General features: G+C 35.8%; 1 protein-coding gene across 18 annotated transcripts in view; it reads right to left on the bottom strand.

Moving 5' to 3' along the window:
* Nucleotides 1-27790, bottom strand: part of ERC2 (ELKS/RAB6-interacting/CAST family member 2) — a 413687-nt gene that overhangs the window by 95996 nt on the left and 289901 nt on the right. For all 18 annotated transcript variants that reach the window (XR_014958159.1, XR_014958156.1, XR_002465646.4 and 15 more), the window contains 2 exons: nucleotides 26024-26155; nucleotides 12021-12086 (listed from right to left, as the gene is read on the bottom strand). Coding sequence is in view for 1 of the 18 variants with exons in the window: in XM_021532844.4 (XP_021388519.1) it covers nucleotides 12060-12086; nucleotides 26024-26155 (159 nt within the window). In the remaining 17 variants the exon portion in view is untranslated. The remainder of the gene's footprint in view (nucleotides 1-12020; nucleotides 12087-26023; nucleotides 26156-27790) is intronic.

Here is a 27790-nt window from a genome sequence, read left to right as displayed (position 1 = left end):
TAACATATATTTCCTTGAGTTAATAACTGGATACCTACGGCTGCAGTAGCCATGATTTTAACTAGGAGAAAACAAGTTGGATCTGGGGTAGGAAAGTACATTATGAACTATAGGAAAGCCACAGTAAATAAATTGTATTGTCAAGTGAGATTAGCCAAAGACAAAAGGAAAACAACATAGGAAAGTAGGAGAAAATGGAAGCAAAAGGAATTCAAAAGAATCATGGAGAAAATCCACCAAAGAATAACTTGAAGAGCTGAAAGAAATTATGACTATTTTTTCTCTCAGTCCTTTGTTATTCTCCATGTATCCTAATTCTATCCCTAATGCTCTTAGCACACAGTTTACCTACCCCTCTCATTGGACATAACCCAAATAACCTGTTTTGCCATTCACCTTTTCACTCCATCCCAGAAGTTCCATCCTGCCAAAACAAACTATGCCCTGCCCTAATGCTAAAACGAACCCAGCTCTCCAGCTCCTTCCTGCCTCCCCTGCTGAAAACACCCCGGGACTGCAGCTTTGCCATTAATCACACACGACAATCACAGCTTTGGAGAGGGCTCTTTTCCTCAATTTGCACTCCCAGAAAGCCAATTCCCAACTTCACAACCAATCTCTTCCTTCTCACTCCCATCTCACCAAGCCAAATCTTTCCTCCTCACTACTGGCAGTGGGAATGAAAAAGCAGCAGAAGAAAGCCAGGATATTATTTAGCCAAAATTGCTAAATCTTGATCCAAGTACAACCGTATAGTTTTTTATGAAGTCTCAGTTCCTTTATAAGAATGGCAAAACCAAAAAGAAATTATTATTCTATAAGGCAGGAAGAATATTTTCTGTCACCTCATCATGCTACATTTCAGTTCCTGGGAATAGCAGTGTCTTCCTGCAGTAATTTTAATTCAAGGACCACTACCTTATACAAATTGTACTCTTGTCATTGGCATTGAAATTCAGTAATTTCAGAATCCACACAATTCCTCGGGACATTAATTACCACTGAGTTTTAAAAGATCATCTACTACCATGTAACACCATATGAGTAACTACTATGTTACTCATATGGTGGCCCTAGGAACTAAATTAGCAAAATCAGCCAAAAAGTCAAACACCAAAAACAACCAAAAAACCCCAAACCATAAAGGGGGACAATTTTTTTTTTAATTAAAATGCAGATTCAATATCATATTGTAAAATAAATCTCAACACATCCCATGTAAAAAAAGCACCAGTTGTAACAAGATACTTGGATCCTTCCTGTTTGTGGTTTAAAACTTTTTCCCCCTCCCCATTTTCATTCAGTATTTCAAAGCAGCATCTGGGTGAAACATGCTCTAAATATTGTGACTTATTTATTGCCTGCAACAATACTTGGCAATAGGAATATGCATGCAACAGCCCCAGACAACACTTGCAAAGACACTGAGAAAAGCAAGCTCTTGGAAAAGACAATTACTTTGCTAAGGGGACTGGGCAAGCACCAACATGCATTTTGAATGACATGTCTAAGTTTCAACAGCAGCTTGCAGGAAACATTTACATTTGAAAAATCCCTACTTTGACCTCTTTTTGCAGTTTGCTTGCTGGCAGATAGGAGTACATGACAAATGAAGCTAATTGAAGTGGGCTGGATGCCAGAGAGCACCTGATGGTGCTTCAGGTGAGAGGTCAGTGACACTGAACACCAGCAGGTGTAATAACAACCGCAGGCTCTCTGGAAAGGAAATGCAAACAAGAATTCAGCCCCGGGATATTCGGGATGGTCGGGACAGAGCCGAGCTGTGCTTGGCAGCCAGGCTGAGTCAGGAGATCGGTGATGCTTTGTCACAACTGCACCGGGACATGGCTTTGAGCAGTGTCACAAAATATGGAGCCTTGAGCTAAAGTCACGAAGCAACATAAAACTGGGCACTGAGGAAGAAAGCAGTCACAGAATAAGTCATTCTGACACTCAGCTCCTGTTTTTACCTTGCCACGGAGCCTTTATCTGTCACCATTTAAAAACCACACTGCTGGAACTACCTGACCATCAGTCTTGCAAACACTTGACAAGACAGTAACTTGTTCTTGCAAACTGCACACTCTACCCACCACTTCTGGGAAAAATACGGAAAAACAACATGTAAATAATATTTTAAACCATTGTTCTTCCATCTTACTAAATGGCATTATTTTGTCAAACACCTCTCCTGAAGATTTGGAGGTTTTTATATTCCAACTATTGCTTTTGATCTAAGGAAAAGTGATTGGCTGATAAACAATATTTTTCTTGCTAAAGGTTTGCTAAAATTGCATTATAATACCAATAGGAATGCAAACAATTTGGACCAACCACAGTGCAGTCTTGCAACAAAGCCAATAAACAGTGCAGCTTTTATAGATTTGGGATTATTTTCTATAATACCACATCCACACTTGATTTTTTGAATATTTGCATCTTTTTTTTTTCATTTTAGATTTATACATTCCATGTTTCAGAATCTGGCAATGGATCTCTGTCAATTTAAAAAAAAAAATCCATCATGGCATTAAAAGAATTTAAGAGTTCTTGGCAATGGGATAAATACTTCAATTAGTGTTTGCAGGATCTTAGTAAAAACCATCTGTGTCATATGTATATCTACATTTGATCTCACATTATAAAATTATGAATAAAAACCCTGAGCTTCATAATTAGCTGAGTGGTCTCTGAATGATGACATGTGATAGATCCTGCTTGGTGAGACAAATGTTTTGATTTTCTTTCACATAAAAAATATCTATACTACAATTAATTCTTAATATATTTTTTTCTTAAGATAATATTCCATCAGGTAATTCAAGCGAGGTCACTTACTAAAAAGAACTCATTTATGAGATTTTTATATCATACCTGGAGTAGAATACAGCAAAAGGGTGTTATATTTAGATTTTGGTTACTGCATTCATGATTTGTACTGCAAAGAGAATCAAAATCATGAAAATGAGAACAACACAGCTGACATTCTCTCCAAAAGTTCTGGTGTGAAATCTTGTCCTCAAAAAGTCAGTGGGACAATTACAGAGTTTACTGACATCAATTTGTTGCTGTGTTATAAATCCTTCAGGATGGTGGAAGCTTCATGTGCTACATTCTTCCTCTTCAACAAACACCTACTCAGCACTTAATAAATAAAATATGATGAAACCATGAGAAAATAAAGATTTCTAAACCCAGTATTATAGTTTCAGAAAAAAAAAAAATTGAAACACCCACTGTCATTACTTCTGAAGTAAAAACAGTCAGTGGCTTTCAGATCTTCCAGCTGGTCAAATCTGTTTCTGAGCAGCTTTTATGTATAAAACCATGTACCACCACACCCTGCAGGGCTCTTGCACCATACTCCAAATCCATGGTGCAGTTGACTATTAATTAATTTTTCTAAATATAGAAAGCATACACAGATGAAAAATATGTAACCACTTACATGTGGAACGAGCTTGTTTTTCTGAAAATAAAAATTCAGTTTCATAAGGTGCTTAGCAAGTCTTCCTTAGAGAAGCTCCTATTCTAAGACAATTTAGTTGCACTTACATGCATCAGATCACAAAACCATGAAACTGAATGCACAAAGACAGCATTTGAAATATTTCTAAGATCAGTTATTAACTGAAGTTTGCTTTATGGGTGCTAAGCAGATACTCAGCTTTGTCCCACCCATTTAGGGGAGAATGTACTTATGTGTTAATCACCTGCTGGGTGGTGGTGGGGAATCTATCCTTTGATCAAAGGAGACATACTGGTTTTACTTTACATCCTGTCTCTCTCACTCTCAACTGGCCCATAGCTGGAGGGATTCATTTCAGGATTTTTCTTTATTCCAAGTATTCTGTTACTGGCTGCATACCACCACTCAAGGCATCAGGGCTAAAACCAAACACTCTTTGTGGTACACCCATATGACAACTTCAAAATGGAAACAATATTTAAGTTAAACCTGTAAGATCAAGTTTGCTGAAACCCTGCAACGCACGAAGCTTTTGAACACTTCAGCATCAGATCAAAGTTTGACAGACTCAAGGAGAGAATCAGTACATTTAAACCTATCAATCCTCAAGAAAAAACAGAGCACATTGGTAAAAGCACAGCTGACAGTACTCATTTGGTCTCGGTGCTAAAAGCAGTCAAATATAGCCAGAGAGCTCAAGGGTGTTTCTCTGTACTGTACCTTTTTTCTGTAACAAAGGCAGGGCTTTCTCACCTTGTTTAAAGAACCTTTTTGGAGCTACACTGCTTTCAAGAAGGAAAGACAAGGTATTTTTCTCTTAAAGAATAATTTCCAGATAAAACTTTTCAAATTTCCTTCAAGCAACAAGACTGCATCTGTGAAGGACTCACACACAAGACCTCTCTTCCCCACAAAACCAAAAGAAAAGGTATCCTAAGACACTGCAATTTTTGAACAAGTTGTCTTCACTTCTTCTAATTAAACATTAGAAACTTACTAAGTAAAAGAGATAAATGAAAAAAAAAGGAATTAGTACTCTGAGCTCTTTTCTCACTTGCAATCAGTCGCATGCATTTTTGGTTGACATATTCAATTTGAAGAACTATTACTACTAGCAGGATTATTCAATTTCCTAAAAATGAAGAGTCATTCTAGTTCTAAATATGCTCCCACCTATTACTTACTCAATGGAAATAGATTATAAGCCTCAAGGTAAAGAGATTTGCAGCACTGAAACTGTAAAATAGCTCATTTAAATTATAAAACAGTTAACAGTTTCTTATTAAAGTTTCTGTTACTGACTTTAGGAATTAGGCAAATTGACAAATGGAGAGTAAGATCTCTTAGAAGATGAGCTGTGTAATAGATGGATTAAAAGCTGAATGTGGTTTGGTAAAGAAATCTGGTGAAGGAAAGCAGCTAGCAAATTTTAAGCAGTTTTAAAAGTTGGGGGTTTTTTATGTCCTATCATTCATAAATATATTACAAATGAATGCTGCAGGACCTACATAAATTTCTCAATAATTTTGTCAATCTCAGACATAGTATGACTGTGGGTAAATTAAATGGGCTGGATAAGGATGCTTTCATTAAATCTAACCACAGCTGCAACATAGAGTAAAGCACACAAGAGAATTTAGAAACTTGGTAAAAATACTTCTTTCAGCAGTATAGCATTGAAGGCAAGAAACCTTTATCATTTTTTGCCCTGAAATAAATGTAAGGAAGGATGTAATACTCAATTACTTTAAAAAAAACATAAAGGCAATCTTAGAGCACTTTCAATGCAAAAGGCTTGAACACAATTCAATCAGAATGTTGGAATCTGTTATTACTTACTCAGGCATAAATTCCTATCAGCCTGTAGAACCAAAGTCAGACCTAAAAGCTCTAACTGCCATAATCAAAATCATCCTAGCTAATAGAATCCCTAAATCATTAAATACTTACCTCAGTGTTTACATTTGACCCTCACCATATTCTTGGAGCTAAAATGAACCCTCAGGAGAAGCTCAAAAGCAAGCCAGCTCAGCAGATGTAAGACACAACACAAAAAATGCAACTGTGCTGCTTTGAAGGCTCCAGCAAACTCACACTGAGGCCTCAGCCACGTTGGGAACAGTAGCCATTTATAAGCTTCCAGATTTGTTTGAGATTTATCACCTAATTTCAAGGTCTTAGAACCATGTGTGACAAAATTAATCATATTATTAATATAATTGGCTCAGAAAAAGCTTGTTGCAAGATCCATCAAAAAATCCCAACCAAAAAAAAAAAATTTAGAACTTCTTTTTCTAAAACATGACACAGATTTACTCTCCAAAATTACAGCTCCATGGAAAATATCATTTATTACTGATCTCCATACTTGCATCTGGTAGAAATATGTCTATCTGCAAAATGAACAAAGAGTTTCTGATTTTGATTAGTTAAACATGAAAACTGCACTGGATAAATTTATATTAATAACCTGATTACCTAAATTGGTGCTATAGCCTTTGAAGATAAAGTGATTTCAGGAAGGGTCCTTTTGTTTTTAACTTATGGATATAATTCTCTTCCAGACTAAGCTTTTCCACTTGAAGATGTTAGTGCCACTGGCTGCTGTGCCCCAGCCATCAGCTGGATGTTATCACTGCTCCTCTGCTCCTTATCCACACCAGACAAGGACAACCAGGCTGGCCTGATGGGCACTCACCACTACTGATGCTAACCTGGCTCAGCTGGCTTGAAGTTGAAAAGGGATTGATTTCTTCTGCTGGTGGACCTGGGGGGTTACAATCCCAGCAGAAAAGGAGCAGCAAGTGGATAATGGTGGGTGGAAATAACATCCTCAGCTGGCACAGCTGCACAGCTTAGGCTGGGGACAGATCTCATCCATTCAGGTGTGCAGTGGAAGGAGCCCAGCTTCTCATCCCTCTCCCCTAGGAGACTGTGACCTCTTCAAACCCTTCAGTAACACTGTTCAAGTGAGTAGCTCGCTCATTTTAGTAAACAAGTTCTGGTTTAAAGTAAAACTAGTACATAAACTGTGTAGCTAGCTTGGCTGGCTTTGGTAGAACTCAGAGCCAAGCTGAAGAACAGCTCATGGTCTGGCCAGCCAGATGTGCTGAAAGGCTCCAGTGAAATAATCACAGCTCTTCTGGAAAACAGACCTATACACATTTTCACTGGTTAATTGTCTGTAAAGCAAAGATCAAAACAGGAAGAAAATGAAACAGCAAGGCTCTGCCATTTCTGAAAAGCAGGGACATTCCATCACCACTGGAAATGAGCAATTAGCCCAAGAGATGTTTTGAACAAATAAGAACATTGATGCCAAAGCAGATGACTAATTAGAGTGGGACAGTATGGTGAAATCAGAAATATTAACAGGCATTTCTCAGCTTTTTCTAATTCATTATATTAGTATTTACTACTAGAGCAAAAGTATACAAATAGCTTAATATTGTCAAAACAATCCCAAATGCAAATACTGAACTTAATTAAATCACATGAACCAGTTTTTCTTATCTTTCTATGTTTTTACTCTCTGTTGTAGCATTATTTATAAATTATCATGTTTCAGCCAGTGATTTGCGGCTCATATTCAAGACAATCCCACCCTGCCCAATGCCTTTACACTGTTAAAAAAAGGAAAGGAATATACAAGGATGCTGGAACAGCCAAATGCTTTCATTTGTTTCTTTGCACCTACACCACCCTCAGCTCAGCCTGAGCTCCAGACACCACTCCCTTAAGGAGTTTCATTATTGAAAGTGTGTGATCTGAAAACATGCTCCACTATAGAACCAGTGCCAGAAGAGCAGAAAGCACAACAGAGAGTGTGTGGATGTGACTCCAAACTGGCTCCAGGCTTGTGGCTGGGGGCACTGGTTATCTCTGACAGCAGTCATCACCTCTTAGAGGTTTTCCTTGAGAAAACCAAGAGACAAATGCAATGACAACTGGTATTTCATTGATGTTAAGTAGGTCAGCACTTACTTTTTTCCTTATTTTTAAAGTGGCATTTCAATATTGTAACTAATAGAATATTAAAAATTAGAAGATTTTAATTAGGTATCATTTTCCATCCTTTGATGAACATTTTCTCTTGTATTTTTTTATAAACTTCCTGGAACAACTTATATTGTTTATTCAAAATTGTTTTTTTCCATCTTTTAGTGTTCAATTGTAAAATCTTACATTCAAAAGTTTATGTCATATGACCTTTGATTAGGTCAGGAGGTACTTTTGCTTACGAACAACCCAGGATCTTCCAACCAGAATGATCTGCAGGCAGTCCCACATTCACATACCCTAATATTCACTAACAATCCTTCGAAACTGTTTTCAAGACAAATAAAATAACAGTAATTTCACACATTCTCATGATCATTTGTAGATTTGAAATCCAACACAATGCAATTCATCACTGAATTCACATCTTTAGGGCAGATTTTTGCTACTTTTTCAAGATGTCGACAGCTTCAGATTTTAAACAACAGCCAGATGATTTGATCACTTGTGTGAAATCAGTAATTAACTATTCCAGTTTACAGCAACAAAGATCAAAACAAAGATCAAAACAAAGATGAAAAGCTGTGAAAACACATACAGCCTTTTCTCACTTTCTACAGTGTTTAAAACCACTCTGGTATGTTATTTATTTTTACTATGGAAGATTATAAAAGAGCACGACTGATGATGATGGTAGGCCCTGTGATTGTTGTCTTCAGACTGACTACATCAAAAGCTTTGAAGTTCATCAGCTACATTTTCTCTTCTTTTGTACACCTTCTGCACCTGCAGTGAAAAAGCTGAGGCCAAAGTTCAGGCAGAATAGCCTGACTCACACAGCTAAAATACAAGGGAGAGACAAAAACCTTTTAAATTTATATAATTCATTTTTACAGTTACATATGAGGGTGATTTGGTGCTTCATAAATACAATGTTTAAGATTAGATAAATGTCTGTCAAAGAGCATCTAGTTCATACAAATAATTTTGAGAATACACTTGTGTATATACACAGGTGCTATGAATACTGTATATATGTGTACTATGAATACAACAATCAAAAGGAAGAAACTGCTCTGAGTAAAAACTGAACAGTACTGAAATAAATAACAGGGCTTTTATTAACTCTAACAGGCTTAGGGTTTCAACTTCCAGCCTTAACTCTCATGTCAGGTGATTGACATATTGCCAGTATATAATCAGTAAAAAATAACCAAATACATACAGCTAAACAAATTCCTACTTTTAATGGAAACCCTCTGTCTTCAGCAGTGAGCAATTAGTATCTAAAAATACTAGCAGTAGTATTGAAATCTCTAAGAATAAAAGAAAGGTAACTTTTAAACTAATATAAAATGTCCCATTAAAAATAAAAGCTATAAATGTATTTCACTAAGAATAAAACTATTTTAACAGGAATAAGTCACAAATCTGTCCACAGTTCAGAAAACAAACATTGCTTGGGAGGTTCCTTTTTTTGTTTAGTAAAAACTAAGTTAAAATAAAATAACAATCATGCCTAAAAATTCACCAATCCAAAATGCCCTTGGGTTCCAGTCAATGTAGCAACACCCATTTATCTAATTAAGCATAGAGCTGGTATTCACACCCTCAATGAGAAAATTTAAATGAACACTGCAAACCGTCATGCTCTTTATTTTTCCCTTGCCTTGCATGCTACTGATGCTCATTTCAAAGCTAGCATTTTCCAAAACAAGCCAAACAAAAAGAAAAATAAATTATTTACCAAAGGCCTAACTTGAAATAATGAAAACAAAAAGCAGAACAATAGCTAATAGTTAATGTCTTTAAACATATCCTTATATAGCAACATGACCAAATTTTGTTCTGCTTTGTACTGCTAGCTTTAGCAAGCACATCTTGAAAGAGAATTGTTCACCACATCTCAGCAAAGACAAATCAAGGCACCACATTTGTTTTATAGCAGCCTTCTCCTCCTCCCTGAAGCATATGAAACACATCCAAGAGTTTGAAATGAGCAGTGAATATTTGTCTGAGCAGTATTCTTTCATCCATGTTGCAGACAATTTCTGTTTTGAAGGAGCTTTTTACTGAATGGCACCGATGCCTTGTGGAGTGTCTACACAGTGTCTACTAAGGCCAAATTTTAAATTTACAGATTTTATGGGCTGCTCCTAAAACCAAATTTAGCCAGTCTAGCTTTATGATCCCATTTTCAAAAGCTGCTCAGCTGCTGCCAGGCCCAGGCTTCAGTCACTCTCTGTTTCACGTGTAGGTAACCATGCTCTGAGGATGTCACAGACAATAAATTCCTCCAAACATTCCTCAGCATCTTTTCAAACATCCGATCTACTTCAATGTGACACAGCAGGCAGCCCACAGTGCTGCACAAACAAAGCACTGTAGGGGCAGGCTGTGTGCTGGGCTCTCTCTCAGCTCGTGGCAAAGCCTGAACTGCTCTCCCAGCGTCGGCTGCGCTTCAGCGCTGGAGCGGCCACAGCAAACAGCACTGTGTTCTACTGCTCTCCTCAGCTGGGCCACAAAACATCTCCTGAGGGTCACATGGCTTCAGTTACCCATGCTATGCAGGCTTAATTCTTAAAGCTTATCATCACCTCATGATTTTCTTTCTTTCTTTTTTTTTTTTTTCCTCTGTAAGGGTAAGGAGAGGGGAAGAGATCCAGTTTCGAACAAGACTCAAGCACTGCAGCTATGTTGGCTACTAAAAGGGCTGGCCAGGGAGATTTCCCTGAACACCTTTGCCTGTTCCCTAATGAGTAACCAGCTCTCTATAACCTTAGAACACTTCCTCATCCTGAAGTTTAAAGGGACTTAACTTCTTTTTTTTAAACTAACTACGTCTTAAACATAATTAGAGGACCAGACTGCACTATCTTTACTGAGGTATAGTCCCACCTCATGGCCTCCAGAAAAGCTTTGATTGCATAAATCAATCCTAACCATTAGTCTGGGAACAAAACAAGATCAGAAGGTAAATATTTTGGTATATCAGGCACTTCTGGTTTTTGGTAGGGAAAAAATCCTCTCAAAGAAAAATCAACTATAATTCAAAAGCATATAATCTATTACATTGCTCTAATAAATATTCCCTCAGTCTCTTGTCAGCCAGCTTTCAAAATCATTGTATTCTTTATACACAGGTTTTCTTAAACCAAATCAAATGTGGTTTTGAGTCTCTAAAAGGGCAAAAATATGCTTTGGTTCATAAACATGTTCCGGGTTGCAATGGAAATACAGTCACAGTTTAAATAATTTAAACTGTATAACTACAAATTATGACAAATATGTACAAAATAGTAAGGTGAAGATTTTATATAGAAACCCATATTCTTGCAGTTCAAATACTTTTAAAATTAACTTGTTTCTATTCTATTTTCCTCTCCAACGTAAAATATATTCCTCATGTTCATTCTCATTGTGTCCCTTGTTTTCTTCATGTTCACAATTAGCTTTTGATATATGTCTGCAGTAACAAAAAAAAAAAAATACATAGAAGCTTTTCTAAATTAGATGGATATACACCAAATTTAATTTTATTAATGCTGTTTTTTAATATACACTTATTTGACTGAGAGATTTGATTTCCCTCAGCCATACTTCTTATGAATATCAGCAGAGTGTGAGAGGTAGAATGGTAAAAAGCCAAAAGCAATATAATGTGTGGAAAATTAATAAGACAATCTTTGCCTATGTGAGTAAATTTTGCTCCTCTGAACAAGCCCATTGAAGTAAATAAAATTGTTCCTGTAAGAAGTTGTGAGCAACATTTTCTACAAGCAATTCACCAAAGCCTGGTGTCCTCAGCAACACTGAGACCACAGCAAATTACCCACAGCTTCAAAGGCAAGCCCCAAACAAGTGGATATGCATCAACCAATACCTAACACACCATAATACAGTGTTTACACATAATTTGAGAGACAAACAATTTAAGCTGCACTTTGTATTCTTGAATATTACAAGCAAATTATTGCAGGGATGTTATTCTATGATAATATTTCAGGAAAGAGTATGCCTTGCACAGAGAGATTATACTTCCCTTACTAAATATCTGCTCCTTGTTTTAAAATTTCACTGAAACATTTCAGCTAAAGAGGTAGTCTCATGTTTTTCTATGCATATCATAAATTCTATTCTAGTAAAACTGCATGCTTAATCTGTGGCAAACTTTCTTAAGTATCAAACTTTCATACACATTCTGCAAAGATATTACAGTGCTCTTACAGGGTTTTTAGAGATGGTACAGCAAATTAATACAAGTTTAAAGAACTTACCTACTGAAAAAAAGAAAATTGTCTAGGCACATACAAATATATGGCTTTTAAAGTTCTGTATCCACCTACACCTTTAAACACAATAAGTTATGAAAAAAAGAAACCACTAGACCATTAAACCATTAGACACAGTTTCATTTTTCACTGCGTATGAGAAAACATCCTTACAGCATTCACAAGCACACTTGTCAAGAAACACACAGCTCCATGCAGTGTAAAAGAAAACATAACAATTAGATTGCAACATGAAAAAGAGAGAAAAGAGAGTTTCTCACCCCTCAAAACAAAACTGGAACTTTGGTTTATAGGAACGGCTATGCCCATATACCCTCCTCATCATCCTGTGTGCCAGACAGGAGGAGATGCACAGAGAAGGTGTTGGCATTGGAATGAAAGAAAGAAAGAAAGGTTTGTTACTTTGGTGCATATAAAATACAATTTTCTTGGCTGTTAACAGCACGACTTTTTTTTAATATAAGCCAGTGAACACAACTGAACAAGTTTGTGTTACATGTACAAGAATCTGCATCTATAGCAACCGAAAAAACAACAACAATGATGTAAATTTTTTTCCCTCCCAGTTAAAACTGTGTAGGAAGATGATTTTAAGATTAAATATTAAAAGATTATCTATTTTTTAATTGCATGCAATTCAAGCCAACTTTGAGAGCAATAAAAAGGTCAAAGCTTTAAGGAAGCAAAAAAAAATTAATCAAATTATCTTACATTTTGTTAAAATATACAAAACTGCTGAATAACCAAAAATATTATCATTAAAGTGAAAATACAGTTTTCCAAAATGTTATCAATTAAATTATCTTTTCAAGCCATGTTAAACACTGCACATTTATGGATGCTATTAAATAGTTATTCCCCTTTTATCCAGTTTTGAACCATTAGGTTTATTCATCTTGAGTTTTAGGAATAAATAACTTTAATGACAAATACAAAAATTCATAACAATTTCTTGAATTTGTTTTAAAGGGGATTAATTTATAGTAGATAAGTTGAAAGCAGATAGTCTTTCTCCACATTTATTATAAACTTGAATAATGAAATAAATTCTAATAAAATCTAAAAAATAAACATGAACTAAACCAGGAGCTTGAAATGTTCTTCCCCAGATACACAGAGGTTGCAATTTTGCAATGACTCTTTATCTATACACACAGAGATGTGCACGTGCACAGATATCTCTATATACAGTTCCACTCTGCCCAATGATGATACTCAGCTGCTAGAAATTAGAGATTCACAGCAGTGTTTTTCATTTAACTCAAGATTTCAAAATCAAATAAAATCATATCATTTTAGCTATCCTTAAAATTCACCCACTAATATCTTAGAAACATTTAAAAAATACATTCAATAATTGCAAAACCTTGAAAGTTAGCTGGTGTAACCTATTTCTGGACTTTATTAAATCTAAAAATTTAATAAAATAAATGGTAATTAATTATGATTGAAATGGACAGGAATTTTAGCCTGAAAATATACACTGCCAGTATCACTACTGTTTCTAACCCATTCTTGGAATAAAAAAGAGCTCCCAGATGTCAACTGTTATTACAAACCAGATGTTCAGATAGATGTCTTGCATGTTGCTGAATTAAGTAAAGAAATCTGACAGTCCACTATAAACTTAGCTATCATTTAATGCAGGAGAAATGTGGTAAATTTTTTACAGTTAACTTGGAACACATCTGAGTTTGAAGGTCTGCACAAATACACCAAAAATCAAAGGCAGAGTAAGGCCTGAATATCCTAATTCATTTTTGAAACAAAGACACAGGTTCTGTAAAACTCCCAATGAGCTGGGTTTGCCTCACTGAATTATTCACACACAATTATTCCCTCTGAATTCTGCAGGAGCCACTCCTGGTCAGGCCCACTAATGCTACTTGAACTTTCAAGTTGACAAGAGTTTTTGCCAGACTAGAGGTTGAAGAAACACTGAAGTATTTCTTTTCCACTGAGTAGTTTGATCCTATTTCACTAACATAATGCATTAGCTAATCTTTGGTGATATCCTTAAAACCAGCAATAAATCAACAAAATGGACACTACAACAGGTAGTAGTGACCCCTAACTACACACAGCCGGTTTGCTCTTTAGAGTACTGCAATTCTTCAAACAGGTAGACATTCATTTTTACTTCAATTATTTGTGCCATCTCCTTCTGGCAGAATTCTAGAAGAGTTGAAAAATCAAATACTGTCAAATATTTGTAAAGAGTTTTATGGGTAATTAAAGACAAATATAGTTTGACACTGATCCTGATATACAAAAAGCAATAAATTCAAAGCTGGAACTCAGTTAACATCAATCATTGTGGCTTTATTGAGCACCAGCCCTGTCAAAGTAACTTTCTATCTTTTCCAATTACAGAGAGACTCTTTTTGATAAGGTAAGTGCTTTAAAATAATATGTTGAGATTTCTGTAAGGCATTTGATTATGTGCCACATGAAACAGTGTCAGAACAATTAGCTCTGTACTGAATGAATATTTTCTGGAGAAGGAAGGGGACCCAGGAATATCTTTCTCATCCCAAACTTGTTCCATATTCCCATGACCTGAAAGAAAAGCTTAACAGTCTTCTTGGAAAAGTGAACAGATGTGGAATTATCTGAATAAATGTTGTCAGACACATACACACATGCCTGAAAACATATAAGGCAGGCCTAGAAGAAAGGGAACTGCTTCTGAAATCAAGGACATCAAAAAGGTCTTTACAGGTCAGGGTGGAAATGAACACGTGGTACAATGTTGGATTTGCCAAGACAAATACAGGCAGAGAAAGAAAACTCAGAACTTTTGCTGCATCTCTAGACAGTAGCATAAGACCATTAAGAGAATTTCACATCTGGTCCTCATGTCACACTCTTGTGAATATTTGAAAGACTGTAAACAGATCAGGAAACAGCTAGAAAGTTACTGAAAAATAAACTTGGCAGTGAGAAACAGGAGACTCAACCTAAATGATCCCTCAGAAAACATTAAAGGATTTTCTGATCATTATTAAGTAACATAGAGAAAAGGAGACAGATCTTTTGTCTAGTAAAAAACATCTAGATAGAGATTTAGAGGATATAGTTACACTGCAAATACAGGATGTATTTTTAAGTAATTTGTCATTTCTGGATGATTTGAAGATATCACATCAAGTCTTAGATACTTTCTAAAATACATGGTTAATTATATCCAAATTAATGTTTAACTTAAAGAATTGAAGAAATTATTGAGTAGTCCACATTATGATCACAGTCCACTTAACCTTTAACACCTACAATTAATAAAAATCCTCTTCCATAATTTTTCCTCACATCTGTTTCAATGAAAATGTATGCCATGATCCATCTTATCTTGTACAGAAAAAAATATTACATATTTTCCAATCTTTATTAGCAATTTTGTAAAATTAAGCACAGTGCTCTGTCTTAACATAAAATTGAATAAAAATAATTTTTAAAAAATCACTGTATTTTAAACTTTTAATACTAAGAACAACCTCAAAACCACTCTCAACTGGTGTAAATCCTAGCTTACAGTTACAAATTTTTCTATATGGATAGGAACAAGTACCCAAAAGCACTGGATAAAAAGCACATAAGAATCAGGACTGTAATTTTGACAGGTTCCATGAATAAAATATTGTATCAAGAAGCTGTTTGGTGCCTCAGTGCAAACAGATAATGGAAGGAACATAGAATTCTTCACTGAAATTCTGAGACAAATAAAATTCACTACTTATTTTTGCATTCTTGACACACAGTGAACAAAATAAAAGCTGCAGTTATGCCTTATCATTTATTAATATTGGAACAGAGGATTCCAGAAGTATGCTTAGTTTTTCATATCAGTGTGTGTATCCTACAGAATCATTAATCTATGGCTCTTTCAAACAATAAACTGCAATCAAGCAATTTTTCATTAATGTTTGTGTACATTAACTGCTTTTTAAACTTGGATCTTTCATTGGTTTATAAGGTCAAGAATAGCAATTCAGTGACAAAAACTGCAAAGCAAAATCTCAGTTACTGACAAGCGAAACAGGAAAACACCCAGAGTTTGAGAGATACCATTTGACTTGAGAAATTAGTATACACACTTGTCATAAAATTGTTAACAATTTGGAGTGTTTAAAATATTGAATGCCTTGTATTTTTATGGTAGACATCTCAGCATCTAATTTGGACCTGTATTTATAGTAAAGTGGAATAATCTCAAATACTATTAAGGCTTTTTTAAATCGTTGATTTTATTTCATATTTTTGCTTTTTTCTTAGATTTCTGTTCTGCTATTTACTATAATTGCCTACTATCTTCAAAAAAAAAGTATCTGCTGTCACTAAATGTGATTTACTGCTCTGATCCAATTGCCACAAAACCTCAAATATGGCTTCAAAGTATCAAAATGAGGAAGTTAATAAACAGTGGTTGGAAAACACTACACACAGATGTAGAAGGCTGTACAGAGACATTTTCTGTTTTGTTATGGGAGTCTATCTCAATGCAAGCTTTGCAGGCAGATTTCTTAGCCATCAATTCTCTAAGGTTCATCTGTGTCAGCAGTAAATTTGGGACAGTGGCCTTCAGGTTACAGGGGCTGCCTCACACAAAAGGTTAGAAACAAAGGAGAACTCTAATCATGGTCTACACCTAATTAGGTCAATCTACAAAATTTTAATAATCAAATGTCAGAAATTGTCAGCCCAGTCATTGCCATTCTGCATGTTGCATATTCTTGATCTCTGGTGAACATGGAGTAGCTGCAGGAGATAATAATTGTGCTCCAACAGCAACAGATCTACAGCCCCTACAATGGTCCTGAGAGTCACCTCTGTACAATACATCTGTCTTGGGGGGTATTCTGAATTAATTTTGTCCAAAACTGTTCCCTTTAGCAATTTCACAGTGTTGGAGGACCTCCTGTAATATATCTTTCATTTAACTTGAATAAAACAGGAACTTGGGGTGCCCAATCCAACACCACATCTGAATACGAATCATATGCAAGAAGTGGGAATGACCAGGAGGATTTGCTTCAAATCTGCATTCTTGATGAGAACTAAAACCCTAATGTAGGTGCACTCGAAGCCTGCAAAAGTCTGCATTATTATGTGGCCACCTCATGAAAATATGTGTATAAAATTTGGTTAGAGCACAATCGCCTGCACTCCTGTGGAATGCAAGTATCTCTATAAATCTATTCTTAAAAAAAATTAAAAATCCCGATCTCTTTCTAGCTTTCGCAATACAGGCAACATTAAAAACTTGATGAGTTAAGCTTTCCTGGCTCTCTTCCCACAATAGGAGACCCTTCCTGACAAGGCTCATCGCATTTCCCTTTCATGTTTTGCATGCTAAGAATTAGTCTTAACTTGGGTTAAATAAATCTAGTGATAACCTGCTCATCTCTGCAACTAACTTTCTGATGACTGATTTACACTGCTCTCCTTATTATCTACAGCCTCTAATGGGTCATTAAACGTGTAACTGCTGGCTCTGAACTGTGAAATTGTCCTACTTACAGCAAATACTTACATTTACTAATATTAATTCCCCCTTTTTACAAAGAAATCTACCTGCAATGCAATGACATTTCTTTCAAATCAAGAACTTAGTCTAAAAATCAGAACCTTTCAGAGCTTAGAGAAACTTTCATCTGCCGCTCAGTTTCTAGGAGCAAACATAGCTGAGGACAAATCACACAAATTCTCCATGCACGGAACAATTGACTATGGAAGTTTTGTGCATGAATGATTTGAAGAACTGAGCCTGTAGCTAAACAGTGCAAAGACTAAAAGTGGATTCATTTAAGTGTTTGGGATATAGAGCTTTAAAAGGTCTTTATGTTTCATTTGTATATTCAAAAAGCTGAATAAATCTTAAAAATTGCTTCAGCAATATGTATTTATGTCAGAGGTCTATTTTCAAAGTTATCCATAACAGAAAGGGTCACAAGTGACCATGCATCACCCAGTTATGAAAATGGCCTTAAATCCCATCTCACCATTTATTCTATTTGTATATAGTTGGGTTAAAATCAATCACAAATACAGTCATGGGGGAAAGCAAAATGTTGTTTCTGACCATTTACTTTACAGCACCCAGACCAGCATTAACATGAATAAGATGTTTCACCAGATACTCATGCATTCTAAAGTTTTATCACTAGATGAAGCGGAAACTCAATGCTTCTTACAAGAAGTGGTCCGTGAAATCAGATTTGCAATGCAAAAATTTATGGTCCCCTTTGTAGTGAAAGCCTGTGACATGTTATCTCACTTAAGTAACCAGCGCCAGATATGCAACTTTTGTTATCAAGTTACTGTCTCCCAGAAATGCATTTTTGGCTCTTTCAGTTGGTCTAAAGACCTATTTTAGACTATGATGGTGGCAGATAATTTTTCTACTAAGAAATGTAAGATAAATGTAAACCTCTATATAAGTGTTGTATATTATAACACACGCATTCAGGGGAAGTGAAGGGGAGAGATTTCTACAGCTAAACATGATCTCAAAAAATTCTTCCATATGTGGAAAAGGCTGGAAAGCTAACATATAAATATAGATATATATAAATATACACACTGCTCAGTGTGTATACATTTATATCACATTCATTAAACCTCAAAATATAAAATAAATTAATTTCTCTAAGCAAAGAGAAGTATAACTTTTCAATGTGAAAAATCCATCTCCTGGAGTATCAAAGACAGCAAAACCTATTTCCTACTTCTTGTTTTTAATACAACTCCAGTTTAGCTGGTCTTTTTGTAAATTAAAATTTAATATCATTAAAAGATATTTAAAAAGTAGCTTGGCTATAGTATAATTGCAATTAAGAGGCAGGAATAACAAATGCATTAATAAATATTTCAAATTCCATTGGCTTTTACTTTCAAGTGAGAAATCTTGAGTAGCTCACAAAGTTTGTAACTGCAAAATGGCAGCAAATCAAGAACCAGAGTATTCCTGAAAGATAAATTCCAATTCAGAGATATTCTTCCAAACTTGAAGGCTCTTTCTTTTCTTCCATCACAAGTACAATGCAACTGACAATGATACTTAGGTTTGAAGCCAAACCTCAAAACGTGGGCAAGCCTCTGTGGAAAGCTATTTCTGTTTTCTTCTTAGGACAAAGTAGACAGAAATACCTGGATAGATGTCAGGCAAAATTTTCTATATCTACTGAAATAAGCACATGATAACACTCACTGAGTTTTGGCAAATGCTTTAGACAGAAGTTACTTTCTCATTAGAAGAGAAGCATTTGCCATTCAGTAGCTGCTTATAATAAACAATATAGCCATGAAAATTGCATACAACTTAAATGGAATATTGGTGTTTTAAAGGTGACCATGATACAAATAGGATTTTGTTGCATTCAGTTCAACAAGTCTGAACAATGTGCGATATGAATCACAAGTTCTTTGTTCCAGAAGAATAATATGTGCAGCAAAGAAGAAAAATTAGATGAAAGATTAAAAATTTGAAAGCTTTTATCTGACTAATTTGCACTGCACTTCTGAGTTCTCAAAACACTAATTCAGCACAATACTAGTTATTTACAGTGGATATGCCTGAGATTGTTTATATTGAATGTACTGACAAGCAAACCTTGCCCTGCCCAAATTCCTAAATTAAATAAATCCATGTGACTCCAATGAGCTTAGTGCAGGCTCAGCTCTGTGCTAATGCAATTGCATGTTGCCCTGCAGCTTGAGGCACCAGCAGAACAAGTTCACATCCATTTGGGGAACAGACAAGAGCAAGCTCACACCTGCCTAAAAACAATGTGTAAACATACAGGATAAAGAAACACACAGAATATTAAACAAAATCTGGCTTGGGGAGGAAGGCAGTAATTCCAATTTAGTGCATTAAGCAGCTATATCATATCACTCCTTTTATGTAGGACAGTGTCATTGGTTTTCTCCTCCTTTTCTCTTTTCTTCTTTATTCTTGAAGACTAAAAGACAAAGTTTCAATGATGCAGAAAATTCCCAAACAAGATATTTCCTTTTTCCAGGTACTAAACTTCTGCTCTGCCTGAACTTTCTACTCACAGTCTAAAAAAATTTGAAGAATTTTATGCTTTTCAAATAACCATAGTTATTTGCATTAGCTAAAATAGCTAAAATACTCTGTTTTATGTTTTTATGGCTGCTAGGTTTTGTTGTTTGGTTTTGTTTTGGGTTTTTTTTTAAGGAAAAAATCTCAGTTTTGATATTCCTGAGACCTGTTCAGAAGTTTGAGGTTGGCAATTTTCCAGGGTGGCCACAGAATACAAGGTATTACGCTAACGACCAGGACTACCAAAATACACAAAGTAGCATACTGCCCCTTCCCCTAAAATTACATATAGATCAATACAGTGATTTGTAGATCAGGATCCAGACACTAAAATAATAATAATTGTTTGACTGTCCTGTGGTTCGGATTTCCAAGTCATCCACCTAAAACAAAATCCCATCTGACCTGTTTAGAGTTTTTCACATATCGTCTTTCAGCAACTCCAAGGATATTTAGCAGTTCCAGCTGATGAATAAGGACCTGTTGCCAAGACCAGTCACCGCTTTACAAATCAATAAACACTTTTTTTTTCAGAGCACATGGTCTTCTTCAAAAAGTTAGTTTTTAGTGGCATACACCTACTTGGCAATAGTCAGTTTGTTGTCAAGTTTCACACGTCACTGCATGTAATTTCTTTTCTCAAATGCTGGAGTTTGCCAGCATACTTTTAAAATGAGGCACATTTAATAGTAAGACAGCTACAGGCTCCTTCTGGAACAGTTGGCTTTGTGACTGGAGGAAGGAAAGCTCCAGAGATACAGCCTGCCCCATCTCTCTCCTGGTAAGGAGGACTTTTCCTTTAGATAGGAGGGTAGTCCAGACACCTTGAACTACCTTTTAGGCCTCCTTGATGAGATCTCAGAGGAACAGAAAACTTGTTGGTGAATTTGTAACAAATTACTTCTAAACACTACATCTTGTAGAAGACCCATCAAAAATGTTTTAAATAGGAAAAAAATCTGTGTAGTCAGACAGGATTAAAAGATGTAAAAGGACATCTTTTTACATGCTTAGGCACCATGTGACATTCCATCCTCAATTATAGCTTCTAAGAATAGGGCCAACTTTTTGAAAGGCATCCAGTTCCTAAAGCATACCCTATGATACTCACATTTTTCTAAAAATCTGATTATTTTCTATGAGCACATAATCTCTCATAAAACAAAATCAAAATATATTTGTAGCCCTGGTGACCACAGAGTAAAGAATTCAGCTTTGAATCCACTACAGCTCAGGTATTCAGGAAACTCTTAGGAGATTAGGAACACTGTACATTTTATTTATTCAAAAATCTCCAGTACTATGGGAAGTAAGAAGATTTGATAGTTGTTATAATCATCAGGATTGGCAATAAAATCTAAAGTATGAAAATTATTCAGATATTATACCTCCAGTCTTACACTGTGTTAATGCAGAATCAAGTTATTCCCTATGACCTCTGAAATAGCCTAATTTCCTTTTAAGAATGACATCAGACTAACTTAATCTGAGACACACTCATGTCAGATTACCTACATTATTTTTCCTGCAGAGATGCCACTTTCAATTTTGTAATCAATTACAGTTTTTTACTAAGTAGTCCATAAGCAGAATCTTGAATTTAGAATTGCCAACCACATCTTAATGTTCTCACGAATCTGGAGAAGTCCTGGGTGATAACCAAGGATTGCTATTCATTATGTGGAGACCATCCTGGTTAGAGATTGGTCACACATGCCAGTAAATTGAGGACTGTAAGGACTTGGAACAGGGGGTGAAAAATGCCCACAGAAATGAACAGTAAGAGGATATGGGTGACTAGAGCCTCAAACTCAGAACAGGAAACCAACAGGGAGGGACTGAGAGGCTCCAGAGATTAGAAAACCAAAGGGAATTAGAGGTCACAAATTGGCCAGAATTGTGGCTAGCAGGGCAGAATTCTCTGCTGGCTGGTAACTCACAGGCCTGCTCCCATCCTGAAAGGACACAGCTGACAGGAGGGCTGCCCAGAGAGGCAGCTGTGGCAGGGAATACAGATGTGCTGATGCCTAACAACTTTCAACAAGAGCAATTTGCTTGAGCAAACAGAGCATACAGTCACTGGTGTGACACAAGCAGGCACTTCCTTCAAAACATTTTCTACAAAAGGAAAAAAAAACTGAAAGATGATGTGGGCAATTGAGGCCAAGACAAAAAGGTTTAAGGAAAAACAGTAAGGATGTAGAGGTGAGAAATACGAGTCAGGGAGCTGGACAGTAAGGTTTGGGAGAAAGTCTGCACTGTGGGGCAAGACAGCTGCAAAATCTGGAAGTTCCAATTTATTTAGCCATAGGATTTTTTTGTTCCAGATAACTCCTAGATGCAACAATCCAGATTAGATTATTGTAATGCACTCTGCAAGGGGCTACATACTACAGTTTCTTGGAAACTGAAGCTAGAGGAAAATGCTTATTCAGCTCATTTTCAGTCTAGGAGTATTATACCTGCACTTCAGGACACACACTGACTGCCAAAATGTTTCCAGGTGGAAATTAAGAAAGATTGCCAACTCTCAAGCCAAAACTGAAGAGAATAAATTTAAGTTTTTGTGCAAAGCTGCAAAATTATCTTTTTTTTCTTGTTTTTTTCAAGACTAGTAAAAAACTATTAGTATATGTTACTGACATGGCAGCACTCAATCCCCAGAAATTCATTTATGTCAAATAAAAATCAGATGTATCAAAATAACTAGAGATCACATCATGACCAACTGTAAAAGACTTCTTTACAAAGTTTCCTTACAACTTGACCACAGTTAGGTCCAGACAAGGATGTCAAAAAAAGGTCACCCATCTATGCCTCTCCCTAGAGATCAAAAAAAGAGGGAATAAAGCCTAAAAGTGTCTGGAAATTTGTCTTTGTTCCCTAGCAGCAGCCAGAAGACCAAAACACATCCATTGTATCTAAAAAACGGTGCTCAACTAGTTCTTTCAAAAGAAGTCAGAGATCCTGTTCTTCACTAGGTCTAGAGCCACTCTGCCACATGCTGGCCCTGGCAGGATTAGAAATGAGGTAAGAGTTATAACAAAAACATACTAATTTTAAAAATGTCAATACTTGAAGAGGAAAGCTTCTCATAATTATGCCTATTTCAAACAGGATGTGCATCTTCTAAGGTTTTCCAAGGCCCTCTGGTACACCTTTCTCTTTACAAAGGGTACAGAAATGTCTTACTCTTTGTTGCAAAAATTCACTCCACTGCCCATGTACATACTTTACAGACATAATAGCATGCATTGCTCTTTATGAGTGTAGCATGTGGATTAGAAAATACAATATTATCTACAAAAATGAAGAATGTTTCAAATTAACACTGTTCAGCTGTCTCTGCCTCTCAAGAAGGTGGGAGAAAATTTTCAAAATCCCTCCCTAGCATTCACCAAATTAAACAGTATTTATGCTACAACATGCACAACTATATCTCCTTAAAAAACAAAGAATGCCCTCTGATGATTTGCAGGCTTATTATTTTCCCATCTTATTTTGTGCTTTTAAATCACATGTGGGACTATAGTCACATACCTAGAATTTGTGTGTAATGCTGAATGGGAAATGCAGGTTTCTATGCCACCCAGCAATCAAATTGCTGCACAAACGAATACTGGAAAGAGGGGTAAATAACAATACAAAAAATAAAGAAAAAAGTAAAATCCATGGTTGAAAAAATGTAAGATAAAGCAATGTCTGGAGTTCACTCATGATTACCCTTGACTGTGCTCTTCTCAAAGGTTATTGCAGCAAGGATTTTGCTATGAATCTCCTGTTTGCTTTCTTTACAAGTAAACATATGCTAGGCTAATCTATTGTTCACAGAGTTTGTGGAAATTTTTGGATGACAGCACTTCAGAACACCAATTCTGAGTCCAACACAAGCTGAAATAAAGCTCTATTCATCTAACCTGTTCTTAGCAACCTTCAAGAAAGGACCTTCCATTACATATATATGAAAGAATGTCCACATTTTGTTTCCACTTACAGATTCATTAGACTCATAGTGAAAAAGTCTTCTTTTAAAAAACTAACCTAGTTGTTCCTGGCAAAATTAAATTTACTGCTCCTAGCCTTTCTCCATTGGGCACTGGAATACAATTGATCATCGTCTTTTTTACAACATTTTATGTATTAGAAGACTTATATCTCCCCTTTGGTACTTTCTAGACTAAACAAACCATGTTCTTTAAGCCTTCCTCACAGGTCATGTTCTCTAAAACTTCTATCATTCTTGTTGCTCTCCTTTTGTCCGTTTCTACTTTGTCTATGTTTCCTAAAGTATGGAGATCAAAACTGTAAACAGCTTTTCAGATGAGCTCTCAGCAGTGCTCAAAGGAACAGAATTGCATCCTGCTTCTTCTTCAGTATTACATCTATCCTAGAATTAGCTCCAACTTCATTGCAATGGTATTCCACTGTGCAATTTAGATTACTTTTTCCATGCTATTACCTCAATAGCTGTGACTTCTCCCCTATAAGCAGACTTGTCTTTGCCAAATTTCACATGACTTATTCTAGATCCTCTCCAGTTTATCAAGACTGAAGCAGCTTATTGAGCAGTTTGACTGCTCCTGCTGTGCTTGGGCTTCTTACACCTCTATTCACAATCAAAAATATTAATGGCACTTCTATTTCATCACTGAAACAATCTCAAAAACAATACTCCACAGAATCAGATAAAAGACAGACCTCTTTGGAACCCTGCTGTAACTAGCCCTCCTGTCTAAAAATGAGCAATGGAAAATTTGTCTGTTGGTTGCATACCCATCTCATTATTATTTAAATAAAAATATATCTTTTGAATTAAAACTTTCATTATTGCAATTAATTTTACATTAGTCATTAATTACATTACAAAATTATGTATTTATTTGCATATTAAAATATCTGGTGGGACAGTGCTAAACACCTGATAAATTAAAAGCTACCGCTTTCTGCTTCAACCACAAAACCAGTTACCCTATCCAAGGAAATTAGATTTTGCTTGATATAATTTTCCTTGGCAAATTCAAGCACGCTAAATATAGGATGGGTATGCCAGACCTGCATTCTTTTTTAGAGAATGGCCCAAAACTACCACCTAGGAAAAAAATTAAAAGTACAAGTGTTAGTAAATACTAGTAAAATAGCTACTATTTTATGTGCTCTATCTTTAACCATGCACCTATTTCTACTATTCATATAACATCTCAATGTTCTTGAATATGCTTTAACACTGACTTTCATTATGTTCCTTATCCATTCTCTTCCCTAAATAAGCTGTTACCATGCATTGAAAAGCACTTGACTGAATATTAGCTCTCTTACATTGTCTTGTGCCTCAAATTTCTTTCACAGGTTCAGGTTTCTTAAATAAGTTGAAAACAGTGTCTGGGTTTCAGCAAGACTGTGGTGGTTATTACCTGTTTTTTCACATCTCTTGCCTTCATTTTGCTTTTTTTTTCATTCCATTCCTTGCATAAAGCCAAAACTTTTTTATTTTACAGATACTTCCATACAATTTTTCCTTCTTTTATAAACTCAGCCAACTTATCTCTGTTAATCAGAAACAGAACCAAACCAAGACAGCAAGTCCTTAATTCCCGTCTCCTCTTTCTGACAGAAAAAGTTGTTCTTAACATGTTCCAAGAATTCAAATGATTATATATTATGCTGTTCAGGTTTATGGTTTGTGGTTTTGGGTTTTTTAATTTGTGTTAGTATCCAAGAAATCATGTTTTCTCATTCTTACCTGCTCCTGACTCTAACAAGATTCCACTGGTCACTGTAAAAATGTGTAATTTGCCTCTTAGCCTCCTTCTCTCAATTAAGTAGTCCATCATACATCCCCATTATATTTTCATCCCTGTTTTTCCCTTTTATTTCTACCCAGACATTATGAACTTATAACCTATTTTAGCATCAAAAAATGATTTTTCATATAAAAGCACTGTTCAATTTTTCCTCAGGCTCCTTCATCAGAAGTGAGTTACTGGTTTCTACAGACTGTTTTTCTACTCCAGAGAAATAAAGGCACTAGACAAAAAGCCAAAATTTTAAACTATTTCAGGACGGAAACAAATACCAGCACTATTAGCCTCGGTTCAAAGAACGTATCATTGCTTATTAGCTCTTCGGAAAATTTATTTTATTCTGAAATAACAAAATAACAAAGTTATAAAACTGAGGGTGAAGAAAGAGGTGACGAACCTGATCTGGAGAGGGTCTGTGGTTGTGTTGTGTCCTCCCAGGAGACCGATGGTGGTGGTGATGGTGGTGGTGGTGGTAGTGGTGGTGGTCATCATCATAGTTATCAGCCATCAGCTTCATTCTGTTTTGTGTCTGTTAAAGATGTAAAGCAAGAAAATTTTATTGCATGTTGGAATGTATTATTCCGACAGTGTCTTAGGAATCTCTTGGCTCTGGGGGTTTTTCAGGAATTTTTTTTGAGCTGAAGGCTCTAAGAATAGAAATCCAGACTGCTGGCTTACAAAGAAAAGGAAAGAGGAATAGAGAAATCAAGTATGTGAACACATTCTCTGTTTCAGCTTTCACATGCATAGACTGACATGAAGTCCGAAAAGTAAACGATGACAGATGATGTGTTTGAAGGGCAAAAGACATTCAGCTTTTCTAAATACATTATTTTAGAGCTGTTTTCTATTTTTTCCAGTCTAACATTATGTCTTAGCAATTAACTTCTTAAATCTCTCTGAAAGGAATATAAAGTATATTTCAAACATTTACAGTTAGCTACCTAGGCATGTCAGCAACAACCTTGAATAGTTCTAAAAGTTCTATTTTGGGTAATTTATTTTAATTGTACACCAGGATCACCCTGCTAAACAATAAGTAAAATGAATCTGAAAACTAGGATACACAGGCACTTAGAGAAATAAGTGATTATGGAACTTGACACATTAGTGAATGGAAGTAAGTCTAAGATATAGATCTTAAAAAACAGATCAACACTTCAGCTACAGCTGTGTACAGATAATAAAATTTATGTCACCATGGGATAACAAGATACATTGCTGCTCTTTATCACTATTACAATTATTCCATACCATGAAATACATAGACTTGAATAAGTCAAACCTTGCTCATAACACCAAAAATATCTTACTACCAATAATCTGACACCAATGGATATTATTTTTTTTGTGGTACCAGGACTGAAGACTCTCTCAGGCAAACCTGTTAAACTGCAATCAAGTTTTAATTAATTTTGCACTAACAAAACCCAGAAAAAATGCTGTCAACACCCAAAGATCTCTTCCAAAATTAAAATAATCAGTTAGAAGCATATACAGTTAACACCGCACAGATGACTGAAGGAAGACAGCAGTCTTAGCTCCGTTGATGTCATGCTCCAAGGCAGTAGGATTCATGGTAACCCCATTGAGGATGGGAGCTGAACACATTCCCCAGGACTTTGCCCAGATCAATAAGTTCCAAAGGACCAACAGAAGCAGATGAATTTGAACACAACTCATTTATTCAGTATGTTCCCATATTAAATGGTCTAGCTGCCTTCCAATGCCAAGTGTCACAGCTAGGATGTAGTAAATTTACTTCCAGGACTGAAGTAATTTGATTTTCCTTCAGCAACAATTCTACATCAAAGTCTCTGTTTAGAAAATTTCACTGGCAAGTATATTTTCATTGAAAATGCAAAGCTTGGAGATTGCTATTAAATTCCCCAACTTAATGTTTTTTGCTGAAGTTGAAAAGGGATTTAAAAAAAAAAAACCAACCAAACTAAATATTCATATTATATAAAATTTCAAGTATAACAAAGTCTAATGCAAAGAAAACAGCCACACAGTCCCAGGAAGTCCTGATGTACCTTTTCAGCAATTAATATTTCTCAGTTGTCACAATGTTTCTCAAGCACTTCACATGATGTTCAATAAAGGATCAGAGAAAACTTCTTTACAGGAGGGGAGCTGTCTTCAGTTTAAGTAGAAACAACCA

The sequence above is a fragment of the Lonchura striata genome, chromosome 12 (assembly GCF_050655825.1).
Source record: "Lonchura striata isolate lonStrDom1 chromosome 12, ASM5065582v1, whole genome shotgun sequence".
Classification (NCBI taxonomy): Eukaryota; Metazoa; Chordata; class Aves; order Passeriformes; family Estrildidae; genus Lonchura; species Lonchura striata.
Note: the sequence above shows the minus strand (reverse complement) of the source record. Positions and strands in the feature narration are given on the sequence as shown.